At 42.8% G+C, this 23,615-nt stretch overlaps 1 protein-coding gene across 3 annotated transcripts in view; it reads right to left on the bottom strand.

Annotated features, from left to right (window-relative positions):
- Window positions 1-7,116: 7,116 nt before the first annotated feature.
- Window positions 7,117-23,615, bottom strand: part of DRD3 (dopamine receptor D3) — a 67,672-nt gene continuing 51,173 nt past the window's right edge. For 2 of the 3 annotated variants that reach the window (XM_003261833.2, XM_003261834.3), the window contains exons 6-8: window positions 17,525-17,721; window positions 9,771-10,053; window positions 7,117-7,377 (exon numbers count right to left, since the gene is read on the bottom strand). In XM_003261833.2, the coding sequence (XP_003261881.1) occupies window positions 7,181-7,377; window positions 9,771-10,053; window positions 17,525-17,721 (677 nt within the window). In that variant the 3' untranslated portion in view covers window positions 7,117-7,180. The remainder of the gene's footprint in view (window positions 7,378-9,770; window positions 10,054-17,524; window positions 17,722-23,615) is intronic. The other variant, XM_012500998.2, reaches the window with a different exon arrangement.

The following is a 23,615-nucleotide window of genomic DNA, read 5'->3' as shown; positions in this document are numbered from 1 at the left end:
GCTTTGCCTTCATGGGTGGGATTAGCTTCTTATAAAAGGGCTACGGGGATCTACCTGTGCCTTTTGCCCTCTGCCCTTTTACCACACGAAGACACAGAGTTTACCCCCTTAGGAGGACTCAGTAACAAGGTGGCATCTTAAAAGCAGAGACCAGGCCCTCACCAGACACTGAACCTGCCAGCACCTTGATCTTAGATTTCCCAGCCTCCAGAACTGTGAGAAAATAAACTTCCATTATTTATAAATTTCCCAGTCTGTAGTATTTTGTTACAGCAGCAAGAATAGACTAAGACAGCTTTTAATATGTGATTTTTATCTAATCGTCAAATGTTCTAGTAAGGAAGATCGGGCCGTGGCCGGGCGTGGTGGCTCACGCCTGTAATCCCAGCACTTTGGGAGGACGAGGCGGGTGGATCACCTGAGGACAGGAGTTCAAGAACAGTCTGACCAACCAAGTGAAACCCCATCTCTACTAAAAATACAAAAAAAAAAAAAAAAAAAAAAAGGAAGATCCAGCCTTCAGGTCACCATTTTACTAAACTGAAGCTCATGGAGGTTAAACCACTTGCCCAAAGTAACTTGTCTGTGCTAGCACTAGAATGCCAGTCTTTGACTCATTTCTGTTCATTTTCTTTCCCACAGGGTGGTCAGAACCACCCTGGGTTCAGCCCAGCTCTGTCTCTGGGACACATGTATCCTCGGAGGCCTATAGCCACCACTCACTCCTCTCAGTGCCCTGCAGACTATACACAAAGCAGGGAGTCAATGCACAATAATGGAGATGGGGTGATTAATCGAGGTGAGGGTGGGTGGAACAAGAGGTCCCAGGTCTTGTGCTTGGCACGAACTCTCTGGTTCTGCCTCTGCCAATGTGTGCTGCAGACAGCTAAGCTGACACTGGCATCACCTGCACTGAGTCTCTGTGTCATGAGGTAGTCATGGAAACTCACTCCTTCCTAAGGTAATGAGGAGACAATTAGGTAGAAAGGAGAAATCGAGTTAATTGCTTGTCATCCCCTCTCTGCTCTCTGTGTATTTATTCAAATTAAGCTTTTTCAGTTTTCTAGTGTCAGCAGATACCAATGATTGGAGCACAGGCCTGGGAGCCAGGACCTCCAGGAAACAGCCAGTTCTGCATGAATCACTTGCCCTTCCTGCCTCTTTGTTTAGTCCTGACCCAAGCATTCAGGAAAACAAATCTCTTTGCCTGACCTCCCTTGGCTTCTGACCCAAAGTCTCTGAACTGACTTAATTTTAACCATTTCTGGCTCCACATCCATTCAGCTAGTCATTCCTCTTCTTTTAGAGAAAAAGGGAGGAATTCAAATTAAATGCTACATTTGTGGAAATCCAATGTAACTCAGAGAGATGTAGTTAAATAAATCAGTGATGGATGTTTTTTTGGTGTGTATTGTCCGCATGGATGGTAGAGGAGGCAAGACCTAGAGGTCATTTGTGAGTAGGGTCCCCATAGGCTTAGCTGCCACTTGAGCAGAGAAGGAAAAGATCTGCCAAGATCACACCTTTTCCTTCCCTGTCCTTTCCCTAGGGTCTCTTCTCTACAGCAAGATGGAATTATTTGAAATTCCTTTCATGGTCCTTGTTTCTACTTATCTTTAGCTCTTCAGAGGTCTGCTCTGTCTAGAACGCCTTTCCTACTTTTTGTTACATCTCAACCCTGACAATACTTGTCCAAGAAGCCTTTTCAAGGCTGAATATGGGGCTTCCAAGTACATGAATTTCAAGAATTCATGAGTTTCCAAACACCATGAATTCTCTTTTTTATAGACAACAGGAGTTCATCACTTACACCTAAATTCTACTGTGGGCTAGAAGCTTCTGGGGGCAGGAACCATGTCTTCTTTTTTTTTTCGAGATGGAGTTTCACTGTTGTTGCCCAGGCTGGAGTACAATGGTGCGAACTTGGCTCACTGCAACCTCCGCCTCCTGGGCTCAAGTGATTCTCCTCTGTCAGCCTCCCGAGTAGCTGGAATTACAGGTGCTTGCCACCACGCTCGGCTAATTTTTGTAATTTTAGTAGAGACGAGGTTTCACCATGTTGGCTAGGCTGGTCTCGAACACCTGGCCTCAGGTGATCCACCCTCCTTGGCCTCCCAAAGTGCTGGGATTACAGGCGTGAGCCACTGCGCCAAGCCAGCCATGTCTTTTTTGATGATGTTTCCCAGTGCTAAGCACAATGCCTGACACATAGAAGGGGATCAATCAGTATTTATTGAATAAGTGATTGATTTAGTAAATGAGTAATGGATGGAGTATTAGAGGATTGTGTCCTGGAAGAAGAAAATACTCACGTAAGGTCTTGAGTTCAATGTTGGTTGTAATCTATGTGGATTTCCATGCTATTTGCATTTTACCCAAATAGTGTGAGCAACTGTGAGACTTCTTTGGGATCCAGAATAGATCTGCCCCAAGAATTCCGCTCTGCTTCATTCAGGCCAACCTCTCTCCTGGGATTTTTGGCCATGCTGGCTCTGAAGGTAGTGAGCTCTGAGAGTAAGTGTGTGGGTTCATGTGGGGACTGTAGAGGCAGAGGAGGTAGAATGAGGAGTCTCAGGATGAAGAGGCTGAAGTGCTAGCTTGGAGATTTGTTTGGGATTCCTGTAGGAAGCTCTTCCTGGATCAGAAGAAAATGCTGGGAAAAAGATGTTGTCTAGAATTGGGGATAATAGACACTATCTAGAAAAGGGGTGGCTCGCAGTTTAATGGTGGAGGTGACAATATAACTTTCACTTTGTATCTGCATGAAGTTTACCGTTTTTATAGGGCCCTTAGGAATGCAGCAAAATAGAAAGAGTACAGAACTAGGATTCGGCACATTTGACTGCCAGGCTGTCATTAACCAGCTAGGGGACAACACTTCTGGGCCTCAGTTCCCTTTTCTGTAAATGAAGAAGAGGGCAGACCCAAATATGCTTTAAAAACTGTTCCAAGATTCTATAAAAATAGATGAGTTTCCCATGCTACCATTTTAGAAACTGGACGTGGCAGGAAAGTAAATTAATGTCTTGGGTTGGGTTCTTAGGAAAGTTTGGGGTGCAAGTGGATGGGGTAGGATGAGGCTGCCCCAGGGATCTTTGTTCCATCTTTTTCTTCCCCCCTCTTTCTCCCTTCCCCTTTACCTCTCTGGTGGGAGGCAATGTGCTGTAGTGGCAAATTGCCTGGACTTGGAAATCAAACAGAGATACATTTTAATCCATGCTGTGCCACTTACTGACTGTGTGTGACCTGGGGCAAATTTCTTAACCTCCCTCTGGTTCAGTTTCCTCATCTATAAAATGGAGTTCATATTCCTGAAGGCTATCATAAGGGTTGAATATTTGATGTGAAAAAAGGACACAGGAGGTTTGTTATTATTCTCCCTCACAAATATACTAATACTGATGTTGTTTATGTTTTTTTGTTTTTTTTGTTTTTTTTGTTTTTTTTTTTTGAGACTGGTCTCACTCTATTGCCCAGGCTGGAGTGATCATGGATCACCATAGCCTTGATCTACTGGGTTCAAGCAATACCCTTGCCTCAGCCTCCCAAGTAGCTGGGACCACTGGTGCATGCCGCCATGACCAGCTAACTTTTTATTTTTTTGTAGGGATGGCATCTTGCCATCTTGCCCATGCTGGTCTCAAACTCCTAGGCTCAAGCAATCCTCCTGCCTTGGGCTCCCAAAGTGCTCAGATTATAGGCATAAACCACTATGCCCAGCCCATTGTTTATGTGTATGCCTTTAGAACTCTGGTTTTGACATGGAATTCTATGATTTTTTACTCTACCATCTCATCCATTTTCTGTTTATTTTGCATGGAAAAACCTGGAAATTATCTATTTTTACTTTTGCAGATTTTAATCGTCTCAAGGCTCAGCTTAGCTTACACCATAAACCTGGATGAGCTGGGTGGCACAAGGTACAAGAACTAATGGGCAGACAGAATTTTCCCACCAAGTTACAATATAAACATTATTATAGGCATTTTAAAAATGCTGGCATTGGCTGGGCTTGGTGGCTCATGCCTGTAATCCCAGCACTTTGAGAGGCCAGGGCTGGTGGATCACCTGAGGTCAGGAGTTCGACCAGCTAGCACATGATGAAACCGTTCACGAAATAAAAATTAGTTGACATGATAGTGGGCCTATCAGTGCTAGGAGCTGAGGCAGGAATCGCTTGAACCTAGGCAGAAGTTGCAGTGAGCTGAGATCGGCCATGCACTGCAGGAGCATAGAGGAATCTGTCAAAAAAAAAAAAAAAAAAAAAAAAAAAAAAAAAAAAAAAAAAAAAAAAAAAAAAAAAAAAAAAAAAAAAGAGGATCACTTGAGGTCAGGAATTCAAGACCACTCTGGCCAACATGGTGAAACCCTGTCTCTACCAAAAACATAAAAAATTAGCCAGGTTTGGTGGCACGCACCTCTAATCCCAGCTACTCGGGAGGCTGAGGCGGGAGAGTCGCTAGAACCCGAGGGGCGGAGGTTGCAGTGAGCCGAGATTGTGCCACTGCACTCCAGCCTGGGTGACAGAGCAACATCCATCTCAAAATAAATAAATAAATAAATAAATAAATAAATAAATAAATAAAGTTTTAACAGCATTGCCGCAGGTATCTGTCATGGCTACACACTAACAGCTCTTAAAAATAAATTTACCGAAGTTCAGGATATTTCATAAATTATCTATAAATTGTATCTTGATTCTGCAATCAATAAAAATAGCTTCTGTAGGTAAAAGTTAAATAGTGAGAATATTTGAGTTCCTTCTAAATGCGGTTTTGAATAACATTTACAAATTATTTCTGCTATACCTTTAATCTCAGTTGTTGGAGGGGTGATGTTTAGGATCTGCACCAGGACTTTACAAAGACTATCCGTGTGATGGCTTTGGACAGCCTCCCCGCCTGGTGCCCTCAGTCCTGAGGTCCTCCGGCAGTCCAGGTGAGTTCCTACCACCCTTAGGCAAGTAAATGGGCAAATATAAAAGCAGGAAGTGAGCTCCTTGAGGGCAGGAGCTGTGTTATTCATTGTTGTATATCTAGAACCTGGGGAAGTGGCTGGCACTTTGCAGATACTACCTAGTGAGTCTCAGGGTCTGAGAGTACAGTCACACATTGTTTAACTACAGGGATATGTTCTGAGAAATGCATCATTAGGTGATCTCATTGTTGTGCAAACATCATATAGTGTACTTACATAAACCCAGATCATATGGCCTACTACACAATTCAGGCCAGATGGTGTAGTCTATTGCTTCTAGGCTGTAAATCCAGAGAGCATGTAACTGTACTGAATATTGTGGGCAATTATAACACAATGAGGAGTATTTGTATAACTCATGTAGAAAAGATACAGTAAAAATATGATATAAAAGACAAAAAACGGTGAACCTATATGGGACTCTTACCATAAATGGAGCTTGCAGACTGGAAGCTGAGTTCAGCTATTAAGATTGGGTGAGTCAGTGAGTGAGTGGTGAGTGGATGTGAAGGCCTGGGATATTACTGTACACTACTATAGACTTTATCAACGTTGTACACCCGGGCTACACTAAATTTATTTAAAAAGTTTTTCTTTCTTCAATAATAAATTAATCTTGGCTTACTGTCCCTTTTTTACCTTATAAACTTAAATTGTTTTTGACATTTTTTACTCTTTTGTAATAACACTTAGCTTAAAACACAAACACACTGGATAGCTGGACAAGAATATTTTCTTTCTTTATATACTTACTCTAAATATTTTAAGTATTTTTAAATTTTTTTTTTTTGCTTTTCAAACTGCTTTGTTAAAAATTAAGACATAATCACACACATTAGCCTAGGCCTAAGCAGGGTCAGGATCATCAGTATCACTGTCTCCCACCTCCACACCTTGTCCCATTAGAAGGTCTTCAAGGGCGATAACACACAGGGAGCTGTCATTTCCTATAACAGTGCATTCTTCTGAAATACCTCCTGAAGGACCTGCCTGAGGCTGTTTTATGATTGACTTTTTTGAAATAAGTAGAAGTATACTCTAAAATAATGGTGAAAAGTTTAGTATAGTAAATACATAAACCAGTAACATAGTCATTTATTACCAATATTATTATGTACTATACACAATTTTATACTTTTACACGACTGGCAGCATCATTTTGTTTACACCAGCATCACCACAAACATGTAAATAATGCGTTGAGCTATGATGTTGCAACAGCTATGACATCATTAAGTGATAGAAATTCTTCAGCTCCATTATTATCTTATGAGACCACCGTTGTGTATGTGGTCCACTGTTGCCCAAAATGTCATGATGTGGTCCACTATATTGGGTCCCTGTTAAGCAGAAATGGAGATGCCCTGGGTAGAAAAATTTGGTAGTGTAATGAAAAGCATATCTAAGGCGTGTTCTGAACCATAAGTTTCAACAGTGAAACTACAATGGGATGTGTCATTCTGTCTTCAGAAAATATCCCCATGTTGAATGATTCTGGAAGTTGAGACTCTGAGATTTCCTCTAGAGAGCAAAGGAATGGAATCAAAACGCCTTCTTAGCTAAAGCTAAAATACAAGGGTAGCAAAGTTTGAAATGAAGCCCCCGTCCCAATGTGGGACAGTGTTTCTCTTGGTGTGAGAAATTCACCTCACCAAATTAGCCCATCAGATTCTACAGAGAGGTAGAAGCACTGGCCTTGCCATTCATATTTCCAGATACGGTGAAGGAAAGAAATGACCAAGAGGAATGGGCCCATGAAAGTACAAGGTTAGCCTGACAGTTAATTAGAGGTTTGAAGGAAGACAGACTGGCTGTTCTAGAAGGTGGTTTACTGGCTGATTTCAAGGACCCCTGCAAGTTGAGAATGATGAGATCTGTTCATTTTTCCTTCAGTGTAATGAATCATGCCTCCGATGACAATTTTGTGTGAGTCATGTTTTATCAGCTTCTTTCTGAATTATTGCTTATCACTCAGGAGCTCCCCAGTCATTTGAAGATTGTCAGAATGAAGTCAGATTTTAGCTGGGGAGGTAGAATATTCTGTTTTGGAGGACACATTTGGTTATACCTGACAAGCAGGGACATCCTGGCTCCAGGAATCTTCTTACTACTGCTTGCCAGAGGACGCTGCACAATCTTTCTGAGTGGGCCAACAGCCTGGCATCTAGAAATGGGTACAAAGAGTGTTCCCTCTTCTGCTCCCTCAGCAAGACAGGATCTTGAGGAAGGCTTTCCGGAATTCGATATTGAAGGTGGTATAGATCACGGGGTTGAGGGCGCTATTCACGTAGCCCAGCCATGTTGTGGCACTGTAAAGCTCTGGGGACACGTGGCATGTCTGGCAGTGGGTATTGAGAACATGGGTCAAGAAGAAGGGCAGCCAGCAGACGATGAAGGCCCCTAAGTTGCCAAAGAAGAGAGAAACTGGGTAAGGGATTTGCTTACTCCTTTTGTTATAACATGAGAATGACTCACGGTTGTCTACTTTATGCCAGCCACTAAGCTGGAAGTTTTGCATACCCACTTACTTTTTTTTATAACAACCCTAGGCCAGGTGCAGTGGCTCACGCTTGCAATCTCAGCATTTTGGGAGGCCCAGGCAGGTGGATCACCTGAGGTCAGGAGTACAAGACCAGTCTGGGCAACACGGTGAAACCCTGTGTCTACTAAAAATACAAAAATTAGCCGGGTGTGGTGGTGCGTGCCTGTAATCCCAGCTACTCAGGAGGCTGAGGCAGGAGAATTGCTTGAGCCCGGGAGGCAGAGGTTGCGGTGAGCCAAGATTGCGCCATTGCACTCCGGCCTGGGTGACAGAGTTAAGACTCCATCTCAAAAAAACAAAACAAAACAAAAAAAACCCAACCCTACGAAATAGGTGTGATAAGCCAAATTTGTTTAGGTGAGAAAACTGCATGCTAATGTCTTTCGTTCACTTTGGACTTTGTTAACTAAATCAGTTTTCTAGTTTGGTCTCTAGGTAGTGCTTTACTAATCTTTTCTTTTTCTTTTTTAATTCAATTCAAACGTTTATTTAATGCCTACCTATGCAAAACATGATCCTAGGCACTGATAGGTATGAAGACCTTAAAGATGTGACTGACATAGTTCCTGCTGTTGAGGAGATTACATCTGGGAGTTCTAGTAAACTCCCTGATACAGGAGAGAGTTGGGGTTTGTCAGTGACACTGAACAGGATGAACTGCCTTCACTAACTCTATAGTGTACCTGTGATTTATTCATTTTTAATTTCTTTATTTAAATAAAGTTCAGGCTGGGCACAGTGGCTCACACCTGTAATCCCAGCACTTTGGGAGGCCAAGGTGGGTGGATCACCTGAGGTCAGGAGTTCAAGACCAGCCTGACCAACAGGGTGAAACCCTGTCTTTACCAAAAATACAAAAATTAGCCGGGCGTGGTAGCGCATGCCTGTAATCTCAGCTACTTGGGAGGCTGAGGCAGGAGAATCACTTGAACCCGGGAGGCAGAGGTTGTAGTGAGCCAAGATCGTGCCATTGCACTCCAGCCTGGGTGACAGAATAAGACTCTGTCTCAAAATAAATAAATAAATAAATAAATAAATTTCATATTTTCTGATTATAAAAACTACCCCTGATTCTGGCAGGGTGTGGTGGCTCACGTCTATAATGCCAGTGCTTTGGGAGGCTGAGATGGGAGGATTGCTTGATGCCATGAGTTTGAGACCAGCCTGGGCAACGTAATGAGACCCTGTCACTACAAAAAAACAAATAAAAATTAAAAAATGAGCTGGTCATGGGGGCATATGCCTATAGTTCTAGCTACTTGGGAGGCTCGGGCGGAGGATTGCTCGAGCCCAGGAGTTCAAGACTGCAGTGAGCTATGATTGTGCCACTGCACTCCAGCCTAGGCAACAGAGTCAGACCATGTCTTAAAAAAACAAAAAATCTTGATTGTATGCATTATGGAAAGCTTGGTAAATACAGAGAAGTAGGAAAAAAGGAATAAGCACCCATCACTCAAAGACAATCACTTCTGATATCTTGGTGAATTTCTTTCCAGTCTTTTTTACTCTGTATTTAAAATAATCTAGATTTTTTTTTTTTTTTTTTTGAGACGGAGTCTTGCTCTGACACCCAGGCTGGAGTGCAGTGGCGCGATCTCGGCTCACTGCAAGCTCCACCTCCCAGGTTCAGGCCATTCTCCTGCCTCAGCCTCCCGAGTAGCTGGGACTACAGGCACCCACCACCACGCCCAGCTAATTTTTTGTATTGTTAGTAGAAACGGGGTTTCACCATGTTAGCCAGGATGGTCTTGATCTACTGACCTTGTGATCCGCCTGCCTCGGCCTCCCAAAGTGCTGGAATTACAGGCGTGAGCCATCGTGCCCAGCCTAAAGTAATCTAGATTTTATCATACCATATCACAATAGTGTTTTGCATTCTTATTTTTATCACTTAATATTTTTAAATAACCAAGCATTTATTAAATATCCAATATGTACCAGACAGTTTTATTGAATCATTATCTTACTTATTGTTTGATTTATGTGTTATAGCTCCATATAATGGACAGCAAAATACAGCTCAGTTAAGTGGCTTGTTCAGCTTCATAAATTTCAGCCTAGGTCTTTTGAATTTCCACCAGAGTTAGCATTTATACACAAACACTTTTCAATTATATTGTGAACATTTGATAAGTATTACTGTCATTGAATTTCCTATTTCTCTCAAATGTGGCTACCTTAGCATCTTCTACCAGCTCCACTTAACACAACCTAACCCAACCCAACCCAGCTCAAGCCAATCCAAACTTACCAAGCACAATGGCCACCATCTGGGTTGCCTTCTTCTCCCGAAGTGGCACTCCCCGAGGTTGCAGGGGCCCCAGCTTCAAAGATGTTGATAATCTGCCATTGCTGAGTTTTCGAACTTCTAAGCTGAGCTTGGGCGCTATGGTGGGACTCAGGGAATTCCAAGTCTTCTCCTCTCTTTTCAACTCTCCTCCTCTTTCTTGGAAGCCTGGTCCACCCAAGGCAGTGTCTTGGCAGATGCTGTAGTAACGCTTCAGCTCCAGATGTGCCCGGTCAGGAGAGAGGGTCTGCAGGTGTGACAAGAGGGAATCTTGACATTTCTGGGGGTATTGTTTATCTTCTGAATATTCCTGAAAGGGCCAGAGAATTCAAAGAAGGAAGAGGGCAACACAGTTGTGGGAAACCTACAAAGGGAACATCTGAGGGAGTGGTGGGACCATGAGAAGTTAAGGGAAATGAAATTTGCTTTAGACTTTACAACTAAAAAGCACCCACCGTATCATCAGAGTGAACAGGCAGCCTACAGAATGGGAGAAAATTTTTGCAACCTATCCATCTGACAAAGGTCTAATATCCAGAATCTACAAGAAACTTAAACAAATTTAAAAGAAAATAAACAACCCCATTAAAAAGTGGGCAAAGGATATGAATAGACACTTCTCAAAAGAAGACATTTATGCAGCCAACAAACATACGAAAAAAGCTTGTCATCACTGGTCATTAGAGAAATCAATCAAAACGACAATGAGATACCATCTCAGGCCAGTTAGAATGGCGATCATTAAAAAGTCTGGAAAACAACAGATGTTGGTGAGGATGAGGAGAATAGGCACACTTTTACACTGTTGGTGGGAGTGTAAATTAGTTCCACCATTGTGGAAGACAGTGTGGCGATTCCTCAAGGATCTAGAACCAGTAATACCATTTGACCCAGCAATCCCATTACTGGGTATGTATCCAAAAGATTATAAATCATTGTACTGTAAAGACACATGCACATGTATGTTTATTGCAGCGATATTTACAATAGCAAAGACTTGGAACCAACCGAAATGCCCATCAATGATAGACTGTATAAAGAAAATGTGGCACATATACACTATAGAATACTATGCAGCCATGAAAAAGAATGAGTTCATATCCTTTGTAGGGACGTGGATGGAGCTGGAAACCATCATCCTCAGCAAACTAACACAGGAAGAGAAAACCAAACACCACATGTACTCACTCATAAGTGGGAGCTGAATGGTGAGAACACATGGACAAAGGGAGGGGAACATCACACACCAGGGCCTGTCAAGGGATGGGGGGCAAGGGGAGAAGAGCATTAGGACAAATACCTAATCCATGCAGAGCTTAAAACCTAGATGATAGGTTGATAGATTCAGCAAACCACAATGGCACATGTATACCTGTGTAACAAACCTGCACGTTCAGCACATGTACCCCAGAACTTAAAGTAAAAAAAAAAAGCAGCACCGACCACATATAGAACATTTCATAATCACAACAACCCCTTGAGCAGGGTAGCATAGAATTGTAGTCTGGCCTTTTTGAGTTAGAATGACCTGGTGATACGGAGAAACACATTAAGTGACACCACTATGACATAAGCCCCGAAATGTGGAGTGTGGGAAACTCCACAAGACAAATGACTCAGTTTCTTCAACAAATAAATTTTAACAACAATGATAATACTTACCAGTTGCAAAATATGTGCCTTATTTGAATTTTGATTCAAACAAACCAACTGTAAAATAATTTACAAGACAATTGGGGAAATTTGAACATCAATTGGACATTTAATGATATTAGAAAACTATTATTAATTTTTTAGTGTGATGTGGTATTGTGGTTATGTGTCTTATAAAACAGTCTGTATTCTTTTTTTTTTTTTTTGAGACAGGCTTTCACTCTTGTTGCCTAGGCTGGAGTGCAGTGGTGTGATCTTGGTTCATTGCAACTTCTGCCTCCCAGGTTCAAGAGATTCTCCTGCCTCAGCCTCCCAAGTAGCTGGGATTACAGGCATGTGCCACCACGCCTGGCTAATTTTGTAGTTTTAGTAGAGATGGGTTTCTCCACGTTGGTCAGGCTGGTCGCAAACTCCTGACCTCATGTGATCTGCCCGCCTTGGCCTCCCGAAGTGCTGGGATTACAGGCGTGAGCCACCGTGCCCGGCCAACAGTCTGTATTCTTTAGAGGATCTTGCAGAAATATTTTGGGTTGAAATAGTATGGTGTTTAGGATTTGCTTCATAGCAATCCAGTGGGGATGTGTGAACGTAGGTGGGATTGTAGATGAAATAAGATTGACCACTAATTGATCATGACTGAGGCTGCCTGATGGCTACTGGGGGGTTGTTATATTTGTCTACTTTTTTATTTTTGAAAACTTCCGTAATAGAAATTTAAAAAAAAAAAAAAAACCCAGGATTTTCTTCTCAGCTTTCTTACTTAGTAGATGTACCTTTAGGCAAGTTAATTTAATATCTCTGAGCTTCGTTTGTAAAACAGAAAAGAAATAGGGAAAAATGGGTTTGGGATGAGTAGCCTCTGAGAATGGAAAACTGAAATATGTTAACTTTTCTGGTATGGAGGGGGAGATGTGTGTGTGCCCAACTTGAACTTCTTTCCATGTTTGAAGAATCAGACCATTGTGTCAGTCTCGAACAGGAGGCAGAACTCAACTCGTCAACTCCCATTACTGATGCCATAAAAGCCAGATATTCACTTCATACCTCCGTTCTCATGCAGCTAGAGCTCAGGCACATGCACCAAGCCCAGTCAATTGCAGATTCACACCTGAGACTTTGAACTGGAACTTGTGAGGCAGGGAGACTTCAGAACTCCTCTAGTAGTGGTGGCATTCAATGTCCAGTGTGTTAGGTTTTCTAACCAGATTATTTCTTAGGCATGAAGAGCATCTTTCTGAAGCTGTTCTTCAGCTTTCTCATCGAGCCTGTGAGCCACCTGACAGCTTTCCAGTAAATTTGTTTTCTACGTAAGTTAATCAGTGTCAGCAACCAAAATCCCTCACTTTGGTTTCCTTAGTTCCAGGAAGCAGTCTTCTAGATACACAGAACTGGCACATTGTACATACTCTGAATGAATGAATGAATGAATGCAAGGGGTCTTCAAGACGATTTAGTGTTATTTATTTATTTATTTATTATTTTTAGTAGAAATGAGGTCTTGCTATGTTGGCCAGGCTGGTCTCGAATTCCTGGGCTCAAGTGATCCTCCTGTCTTGGCCTCCAAAAGTGTTGGGATTACAGGTGTGAGTCAACATGCCCAGCCAATTTAAGTTTTTTAAATATTTATTTATTTATTTATTCTATGAGACAAAGTCTCACTCTGTCACCAGGCTGGAGTGAAGTGGCATGATCTCGGCTCATTGCAACCTCTGCCTCCCGGGTTCAAGCGATTTTCCTGCCTCAGCCTCCTGAGTAGCTGGGATTATGGGCACCCACCACCACACCTGGCTAATTTTTGTATTTTTAGTAGTGATGGGGTTTCACTATTTTGGCCAGGCTGGTCTCGAACTCCTGACCCCAAGTGATCCACCCACCTCAGCCTCCCAAAGTGCTGGGATTACAAGCATGAGCCACCGCGCCTGGCCTAGAGTTTTTTTTTTAAATGGCGCTCCACAGAGGTATTCTTAGGAATTTTAGAATAATATACGTTTTTTTCTTGAAGATTTTAAAAATTCATATATAATAATTTTACATATTTGTGGGGCAAATGCAATATTTTGATACATGCATACAATGTGTAATGATCAAATCAGGCTAGTCATCACTTCAAACAATTATCATTTCTTTGTGTTGGGAGCATTTCAAATCTTTTCTTCTAGGTATTCTGAAATACAAAAACTGCTGTTAAGCGTAGTCACCCTACTGTGCTATTAGACACTAGAACTTGTTCCTTCTATTTAATTGTATGTTTGTACCCATGAATCCACCTCTCTTCCTTGCCCCTTCCCCAATCTCCTTCCCAGCCTCTGGTAACCATGAATCTACTCTCTATTTTCACGATAACCACTTTTTTAGCTCCCACATGTGATTGAGAACATGTGATATTTGTCTTTCTATGTCTAGCTTATTTCACTTAACATGACTTCAAGTTAAGAGAATACATATTTAACATTTTTTGGTTTTCATTTTGATGGCATTTTCTAATAATTAAAATAAGCATATTTCATTTTATCTGAATGCCTATTTACAACAGAGCTTATGGTGTGTTTTTTTGTTTGTTTGTTTTGTTGTTGTTTTTTTCGTTTGTTTGTTTGTTTTTGAGATGGAGTTTCCCTCTGTCACCCAGGCTGGAGTGTAGTGGTGCAATCTCGGCTCACTGCAACCTCCACTTCCCGGATTCGAGTGATTCTTGTGCCTCAGCCTCCTGAGTAGCTGGGATTATAGGTGCATGCCACCATGCCCGGCTAATTTTTGTATTTTTTAAAGTAGAGATGGGGTTTCACCATGTTGGTCAGGTTGGTCTCGAACTCCTGACCTCATGATCCACCCCCCCCTTGGCCTCCCAAAGTGCTGGGATTACAGGCGTGAGCCACCACACGCGGCCCCAAGATTATGTTTATAGTTAAACTGGCACCTACTGATCTTCTTAAAGTGACAGTATTTGACTTCTAACGCATTATTTCTAAAACTAGGGGATGGGAAACAAATTCTTGGGATTGCCTAAGAAATCTCATATTTAGCTGGGTGTAGTGGATGAGATGAGAGGATTACTTGAGCCCAAGAGTTCAAGGCTGCAGTGAGCTGTGATCACACCACTGCACTCCAGCCTGGGGAACAGAGTGAGACTCTGTCTCAAAAACAAAAACAAAAACAAAAAAACCCTGATCTAGTATACCCTGTTTCCATTTTACAGATATGGAAATTCAGTCGTATAGTAGGAAAATGATTCTTCTGAGATTATATATTGGTGAGTGTATTTTTCAGCTCTGTCTGCAAAACCTGATCACTACTTCCATGACTGACATGAGGAAACATTGGATTCCTCGGGGTCTGGCTGGCAGAGCCCTCCACTCCCAGATGGCAGGACTGAACCTAATTCTCCACACTCTTGGAAATGCCAGTCTCTTGGCTGTCCAGTCTCTCTTTTGTATTCAATATTTTTCCTCCTTTTGGCCTTGAAGCCTCCTTACACCTTGGATCAGCCATAGGCAACTTTGAGCTGCATAGCTATTGTCGCTTAAAATGATTATCTCCAATTACCACACCAGGCCTGTGTAAAAAGTCATTAACTATACCAAGATTGAACAAAGTTCAGACCTTAATTATTACAAATTTTTGAAGTTTTATTTCTAATGTGGAATTCAGAGAGGAATACTGTTCTCATATCTAACACCTCCAGACTCCATTCTGCACTCTGCTAGCTGGGCGAGGCAGGCCTGGCTTGAATTGGAAGAACAAGGCTAATGGTGACCATGAAGTTGTCTTGGTTTTTCCCACATTCAGTGGTAAATATGGCACTTGAAATTTTCCTTTCTTTGCCTGGTTTTTGCTCTGCCCATGTGTGTTCCCTTGACATCTGTTTCCTCTAATGCAGGTGGCCTTGGATGGCATTGTCACACAGTGTGCAAGAGTCATTGGCTCCAGTCGCTAAGATCAAGCCCAATAGTCATGTGCTTTCTCAATATCATCTGATGAATTCTATTCTGAAGCTTAAATTAGGAAGAATTTCAGATCTTGTCTTATAGATATATGTGTGGGAATCAGGGCAAGGTTTCATTCTGGGGTAAGAGTAGAATCAAGATAAGCCAGTATTGTGGGAAAAGGTCTCTTATTCTTTCTCTATGATCAAAGACATGGCCCACTTACCATTTTTCCTGTGGCATCTGATGGAAATTGGGCCCTTACTGAAAACTGCTGAATGGGGTGCAGCTGCAGACAAAAAGACTGGGCGGGGGAGTTGAAGGAGGAACAGTCAGTTGTGGGTCTAGCCATGTCATAGGTAGCCATGTGACATAATAATATTTTGAATGCAATACTTTCATATCCTCAGCCTTGGGTCTTGATCTCCTCTTTCATGGGGATTAATAGTCTTGTTTCACTCAAGCCTTGGGACTTCAACTTAAGAGCCTGGCCTTCATTCATACTTTTGACATCATCAAAGACCTTAAAAGATCATCAAAGATAATCTAGGTCATCAGGCCGGGCACTTACGCCTGTAATCCCAGCACTTGGGGAGGTTGAGATGGGCAGATCATTTGAGGCCAGGCATTACAGACCAGCCTAGCCAACATGGAAAAACCCTGTCTCTACTGAAAATACAAAAATTAGCCAGATGTGTTGGTGGGCACCTGTAATCCCAGCTACTCAGGAGGCGGAGGCATGAGAATCGCTTAAACCCAGGAGGCACAGGCTGCAGTGAGCTGAGATCATGTCACTATACTCCAGTCTGGGTGACAGAGCGAGATTCTGTGTCAAAAAAAAAAAAAGATTATCTAGGTCATCAAAGATTAATCTAGACACCCAAACTGGATCTGCCTTCAAGATCAAACTCAATTGTTACTCTGTCTATGGAGCCCTTTCCTGAGAGTATTAGTCTGTTTTCATGCTGCTAATAAAGACATACCTGAGACTGGGTAATTTATAAAGAAAAAGAAGTTTAATGGATTCACAGTTCCATATGGCTGGGGAGGCCTCACAATCATGGTGGAAGGTGAAAGGCACGTCTTATATGGCAGCAGACAAGAGAAAATTTGTGCAGGGAAACTCCCCCTCATAAAACCATCAGATCTCGTGAGACTTATTCACTATCACAAGAACAGCAGGGGACAAACCCACCCCCATCATTCAATTACCTCCCACTGGGTCCCTCCCATGACATGTGGGAATTGTGGGAGCTACAATGCAAGATGAGATTTGGGTGGGGACACAGCCAAACCATATCACTGAGCATATTGGGTTTTCTCTTCTATAATCTCCAGAGCACTTCATAATTGAGTGCTTAATTGTCTTCACCTCACATTTGGCAAACATTCTATTCAGCTCTGGGCTCTTCGTTAACTTTGAGTGGAGGGGTGCTTTATTTGCTTGTCTAGATTCTAAGCTCCACGAAGGCAGATGCTGTTTAATGTTACCACTGTCCCTTCCCTAGTAGATTTCAAGTGATCAGTATATATCCATTCATGCTTCAAGTACATCATGGGAAAACTACTAAGTGCCAGGCAATGGGGTAAAGCCCTAGCAATTAGAAGATCATTGCAGAGGCAATGACATTTCTTTTCAGAGCCTAGAAAGATCCAGTAAAATGCTTTATCAGCACTCTATCCCACCAGCTTGTCAGTTCCTTGACACAAGGACAGATCCAGTAAGGAAAAAAGGTTCTGATGGACCCCAGTGATTCTTGAGATGAGTGGTTTAGACAAAAAGTCAGTTCTGGGAACCCACCAGCAGTGCAAGGTACAACTGCTGCACTTAAACTTCAAAACCTGTGGGACATCTGAGCTGTTGCCCATTTGGGGAAAATGAAAGACTTTGAAGGGAAGCAGAACAAGCCCAGGAGCCATCCAATCACTTTGCCAGGTAAGGTAGGCTCTAGAGACAACTATCAATGTTTTCTTGAGATTGGATTTCCTACCTTCAAAGCACAGCCAATATTAGTAGATTCCAAAGTGGGTGTCAGATTTGTGTCTCCAATGTAGCTAAACGGCAAAATCGTGTGCTGCTAGACACAGGCTGGGAAGTCAGGAGATTGGGTGTTGTCTTCCCTCTACCCCCTCCAGGGTACTTACTTGTTGGGGGAAGCCAGGCCTGACACTGTTGCACTGACTGTTCTGTCGAGTGAGGATCCTTCTCCGTCTCCTTTGTTTCAACACCACATAGATTCTGGCATAGACAAGGACGGTCACTCCAAAGGGCAGGTAGAAGGACACCACTGAAGAGTAGATGACAAAATCAGGGTTGGAGATGGAGCAGACAGTGGGGTCCCCTGTGGATGAGAAGGGGGAAGGTAAAGCAGTTAGCAAGTATCAGAACTCAGTTAGGAGCATAAAACATGGCCCCATGTCACGCGTGGTGCCTGCACCTTCTGCTGCACAGGGGGTGGGGAGGATGCAGTCTCAGATACGTATACTGTCAGGTCCTTGAGGGTAGAAGGTCTAATTCATCTTTGAGTTTCTCACAGCTTGCTTAAAAAGAAAAGTTACCAACAATCATGTGCCAGACACTGGGGCTACAAAGATGAATGAGATACCATGTCTGCTCTCAAGGGAGCAAACAGTTTAGATAGACAGATGATCCCTTTCATAGGATGTCACAAGTGTCACACAGAGACATGCAGCCTGGGAGGCTGGGGAGAGCATTACAGGGCAACAGGGCAGAGGCTCCCAGGAGGGATGCAGCCCCCAGAAAAGTGCCTGCTGGTGCGGAGGCATTGGAGAATTATTGGAATGCAATGAAAGGAAGAAGGCTTATTTGCTGAGAATGCCAGTTCTCCAATTTTGAATCTGGGATGGAGGGCAGGTGGCGGCTGAATACAAGACAGATTTGATTTTTCAGGGAATCCTAGCACTTGTCAGAGGTGGGATGGGAAAAAGGCAGGTAATGATATTGTGACATGGAGAATGTGCATTTAGAAGGGTCCTTGTCGCTGCTTTATATCCTGAAATGTTCCTGCCATTTCTCCTTGGGAGGTCCCTCTAGCTTTGCCTTCTTCATAGCAGATGCTGAGATTCCTCCAAGGCCCAAGATGGGCCTGAAACATGCCCCATCTTGAAAAAGAAAAGAAAAGCAAACTAATATCTGCCAGGAGATGAGCCAAGAGCTTTGTACCCCTTATCCTACCTAATAATTATGGCAACATTATATGAGACAGGTGCCATTACTGTCTCTCTTTTCAGATGAACAGACTAAAGCTTAGAGAGGTTCAGTAAGTAGCCCCGGGCTGCACCTGAAAAATATGTTCCTGCAGCCAATTTTATGCCCAAGCCAATGTTCTTTCTGTAATTTTAACTCCCCATCCTCCTTTACCACTGTGACATGGAACATCTGTGCTTCATCCAGCACTGTCAGCAACAACTGTTGGTACACCCGGCCAGTCTTCATAAAGGGTGAGGGATTCTCCAACCACAAAGCTGGCATTGGAAGATGAAGCCTCAGGTGTGGGCTGGTGGGGAGAGGGCAGTGGCCATGTAGGCCCCTTATTCTGCTTCTTGGTCTTCTGAGATAGGTGGAAGCCAGAGAGCCCTCAGTGTGAGATTCAGGTCTGCTATTTATTAACTGTGCAATCTTGGACACATTTCATTTATTTATTTATTTATTTATTTATTTTAATTTTTTTTTGAGACAGAATTTTGCCCTTGTTGCCCAGGCTGGAATGCAATGGCTCGATCTCAGCTCACTGCAACCTCTACCTCCCAGGTTCAAGCGATTCTCCTGCCTCAGCCTCCCAAGTAGCTGGGATTACAGGCATGGGCCACCATGCCCAGCTGATTTTTTTGTATTTTTAGTAGAGACGGGGTTTCTCCATGTTGGTCAGGCTGGTCTCGATCTCCCCACCTCAGGTGATCCACCCGCCTTGGCCTCCCAAAGTGCTGGGATTACAGGTGTGAGCCACCGCGCCCAGCTGACACATTTCTTAAATATGCAAAGCTTCAGTTTTATTACCTGTAAAAAAAAAAAGGCTAGAAATATTATATAGTGGTTGTGAGAGTTAATGAGAATAAACGGTAGCTATTATTAATATTTATTTATTTATTATTTATTATTTCTCTCCCCTGAGCTTTTTGAACTGAAAGGGAAGGTATCATATGGAATGGAAATTTGGAGCCAGACTTATAGGGAATAACATTTGTGGGAGAAGGAAGGGAATAACAGCTAAGAACTAAAATGAAAAGAATGTGCTCAGTGATCAGTGATGCATTTTACTGACATCTTTGCCACTAGAATCTTTACAAGCTACTCCTAAATTCTCTGGTTCTCTGAAGAGGAGGTAAAATTCAGGTAAATTTCATGTTGTTTCACCAAAGCCTCTGTCATCATCCTTTAGAAAATGGCTCATAGGGGCTGGGCGCGGTGGCTCACGCCTGTAATCCCAGCAATTTGAGAGGCCAAGGTGGGTGAAAAAGGTCAGGAGTTCGAGACCAGCCTGACCAACATGGTGAAACCCCGTCTCTACTAAAAATACAAAAATTAGCCGGCATGGTAGCGCACGCCTGTAATCCCAGCTACTCAGGAGGCTGAGGCAGGAGAATCGCTTGAACCTGGGAGGTGGAGGTTGCAGTGAGCCGAGATTGCGCCATTGCACTCCAGCCTGGGCGATAGAGTGAGACTCTGTATCAAAAAAAAAAAAAAAAAAATGGCTCATAGGCTATGTGTAGTTCACCAAATTGGCATCTCCTGGTATTTGGGGGTGATGGAGTTGGGGAGAGGGATGGGGTGGCAGCACGTGGTCTTTCAGAATCTCTAGGGAGCCATGTTGGTGGTGATCTGCGCCTTCTCTGAAGTCAGCTTTTCTGTTGTCAGCGTCTGCCTGTGGTTTTAAATCCTGCCTGTGATGAGGAGGCATTTCACTTGTCTCATGTGTGAGAAGAGGCCAGTGGGCTGGCACTGCCCATCTTGTTGCCATCCTTGGTGTCCCGGATATTCCCTGTTGGTCCCTCCACCTAACTTTCTACCTTTTCCTACCCACTCTGGGTTCTTGGAGGCTGACCTCTAAATTTTATATATGAGCTACTTCTTTTAAAAAGTCAGGGTCAGATGGGGGTGTGGTATGCTTGTATTTGTGTAATAATGAATACACATACACATGCATAAACATATATGTGTATGGACATGCACGTTGTTGCAAGCATTATCTTGCAAGAATATTAATGTTTGTTTCTAGGGAGGGAGATGGGAGAATGTAGTAATCTGAGGTAGAAGGGAGACCTACATATAAGTATGTGTGTATCTCATGACACCTTATGAATGTTTTATGTGCAAGCATTTATTTCTCCATTAAAAATATTGAAGGAGAGAGTTGAGAGGGCATATAGCTATTTCAGGGTCCCTAGTCAATGAAGGCTCTCACATATAATCACAGAACCTGCATTGCCATCCCTTCCTTCCTCCTCTATCTAAGCAAACTGCTTCCCTTCCTTAGATCAAGCACTGCAGCCTCTTCCAGAATGTCCCCATTGCAGGCAGAGTGACACTGGAGGTGGGTGGTCAATGAGTAGGGCCTGCCCCAGCCCCCAGCAGGCCTGGCCCTGGGTGTGTGTCCTGTTGGCAGGGCAGAGTGACGCGCCACACAGCAGCAGTTCTGAAACCTTCTCTGCTGTGTACCAAAGAGGTGAGGAAGGCAGTAAGGCCCCCCAGAAGCTGACACTTCCCCAGGAGATGAGGTGCCTTGTTTTGATTATTTAACTGCAAGAGTGTTGTTTTGTTAGCACAATAGTTATTGAGCAAATGCATAAATAATAAATAATGAGAAAAATGTACAAATGAGCATTTTATATAAACACATGGGCACTCACTGACCAGAGGATAATGGAGAAGGCCTGTCCCGGGGGAGGGGCGGTTACTCCTCCTCTGAGATTAGAGATGCTTATCCCAATTAATCTCAACATCTCAGGAAGAAAGGATGATGATGAAGAGTCATCTATTTACTCATTCAACAAATTTTGTGGAGTACCTACTATGTTTAAAGCACTGTGCTGGGTGAAAAAGACAAAGGCATCTATGAGGCTTTTGCAGGCTGTCTTGGGAAACTGAGCCCCACCATGATGTGAACAGCTTGGCTCAGAGCAGGTTTACTTGAAAGATTCATGAACTTCAAATTCATTGATGGATTTGACCCCAACTTGATTCCAAAGGCATGTGGTGCCAATGAATCGGATTTTAGGATGAGCCTATTATTCTTTTAATTTTGTGCTTCTACTATTCTTTTAACTTTTTGTGCAACTAAGCTCCGCCTCCCCCAACCTAGCTCCAGTGCTCTGAAAACTAGGTGAGATGTTCTATTGATGAAATCAAATAAATAGCACTCCTCCATTTCCTTCTTTCAAAGGAAAATCAAGCCAGCTGATGGAGTTTTCTTAACTTTAAGTTTCTCCTCCCTTAAAGGTTTCTTAAACCCTTATCACCAGCTTATTCACTCTTTGCTTATTCGTTCTAGATTTTTAAAAATAACACAATAGCTTTCTGATTTAGCAGGAATTTAAATACTAGTTATTTTTCTTATCTACGCAATGAGAGGGTTGGGCTGTTCATTCAGGAATCTTCAGAGTTTCCTTTAGCAGCAGCACACCATGCTCTGCTGTATCAGGGTCTGTTGATGATGTGATATTTGCCTAGACTGCTGGGCCTCTGCTGGGAGTTAAGGCAACCCTGGCCAGCCAGGCCCCTGCCTCGGAACTCTCTCACCCAAAACCCTGCCTCATATTGACCTTTTATCTGAGAACAGGAGCAACTCCAAGTTGGAAGAGACTGAAGTTCAACTTTTCTGTATCTTATGTTCCTAATAATTCACAATTGCACGTGGCAGCCCATGGCATTAAAAGAAGAGCTCTGCTAGAAGGTTCTTTTCTTTGTGTTGCACTTATTAGTGAAAGTCCAGCTGCTTCCAATATCAGGTGTTATTGGCAGGATCCTGCCCTCTCCCCCTTGATTTTCCACGAAGGAGTAGAAAAAATGACTGAGAAGAGTCTTTTATTGGGCTTTCAAATGAAGTTGGGAACTTCCTTATAGATGACAGAATTGCTGCAGGAACCCACATCTATCAAGACAATGAAGCTGTACAGCGAAGGTCAGCTTGAGGCAGAGGAGGGCAGCTGGGCCTGAGCTTCGCTTACTAAGTCCCCTGTGTTCTAGGAAGGGGCGACTGATCTCTAAAACCATCAGCAGAACTCTTACGGCTGCAGATGTATAGTTACATTTTGATGTATAAACTTTTCCAATAATTAATAACAACCATAACACCAGCTAATGTCTACTGAGCTCTTGCAATTGAACCTGACACTTTGACACAATATATGAATAACTGGAAGGCTTGCTAGAGTGCTATTAATAAACTTAAAAGTAAAAGAGAGAGAGATTGTGACAGACGAGAGAGAAGTGAGAGCACACATACCAAGTCACAGGCCTTTCCTGCCTTCTCAATTCTATACTTGAAAATCCTTTTGGAAAAAATTTTCCTGAATTTTGTTTCTGGAACAATAATGATCTCACTGGGGGCAACAACACTGCAATTCATCATTCTTCTTCACTCTGGATGTCGACATTAACCAAGGACTCAGTCTAATGTCAGATTTTGAGACTGTTTCAACTGTTTCCAGTGTGGTGTGTCTGTGAGAGTGAATAAGGCCGCCTCCACCAAGAATGAGTCAGGGGAACGGCAGTCAGCCCAGCAGATGTTGGCAGGGATTTGCTGTTGGCTAGCGGGTAAGCAGTGCCTCGGTCTAGCAGTGGTGAGCTTTCCACACTAGAAATTCCAACTAAGAATGCATTTTCATATAGAAACAAGGTTACAGAAGGTGACTTAGTTATCAGACTAACTCGTAAAGTACATTTAGCATTCACCAAAAATGACATTTTAGTGCCACAGAGGCAGCCTCTATAGCTGTGTTAAAGGATGTTGCTTTGTACTGGGCAATGTGTGCATGTGCACACGTTTGTGTGTATAAAGTGTCATTCAGTTAAAATAACCAAGTAATGAATGGTTAACAGTAACGCAAAGATAACAACACCATATTTTGAGAATAGCCTGGGTTAAACAGGCAAATGTTTGTTGATAAGTTGGCTAGTTACCCTTTACTGTGGCAGAGAAACAAGCCAGCCTTGAGTAGGCAGTACGTGATTGGCATATTTGCATACGTTATCCCAATTTAATCCTCATTTAATTGC

The sequence above is a fragment of the Nomascus leucogenys genome, chromosome 21 (assembly GCF_006542625.1).
Source record: "Nomascus leucogenys isolate Asia chromosome 21, Asia_NLE_v1, whole genome shotgun sequence".
Classification (NCBI taxonomy): domain Eukaryota; kingdom Metazoa; phylum Chordata; class Mammalia; order Primates; family Hylobatidae; genus Nomascus; species Nomascus leucogenys.
The sequence above is the reverse complement of the archived record's forward strand: the minus strand, read 5'-3'. Positions and strand labels throughout refer to the sequence as shown.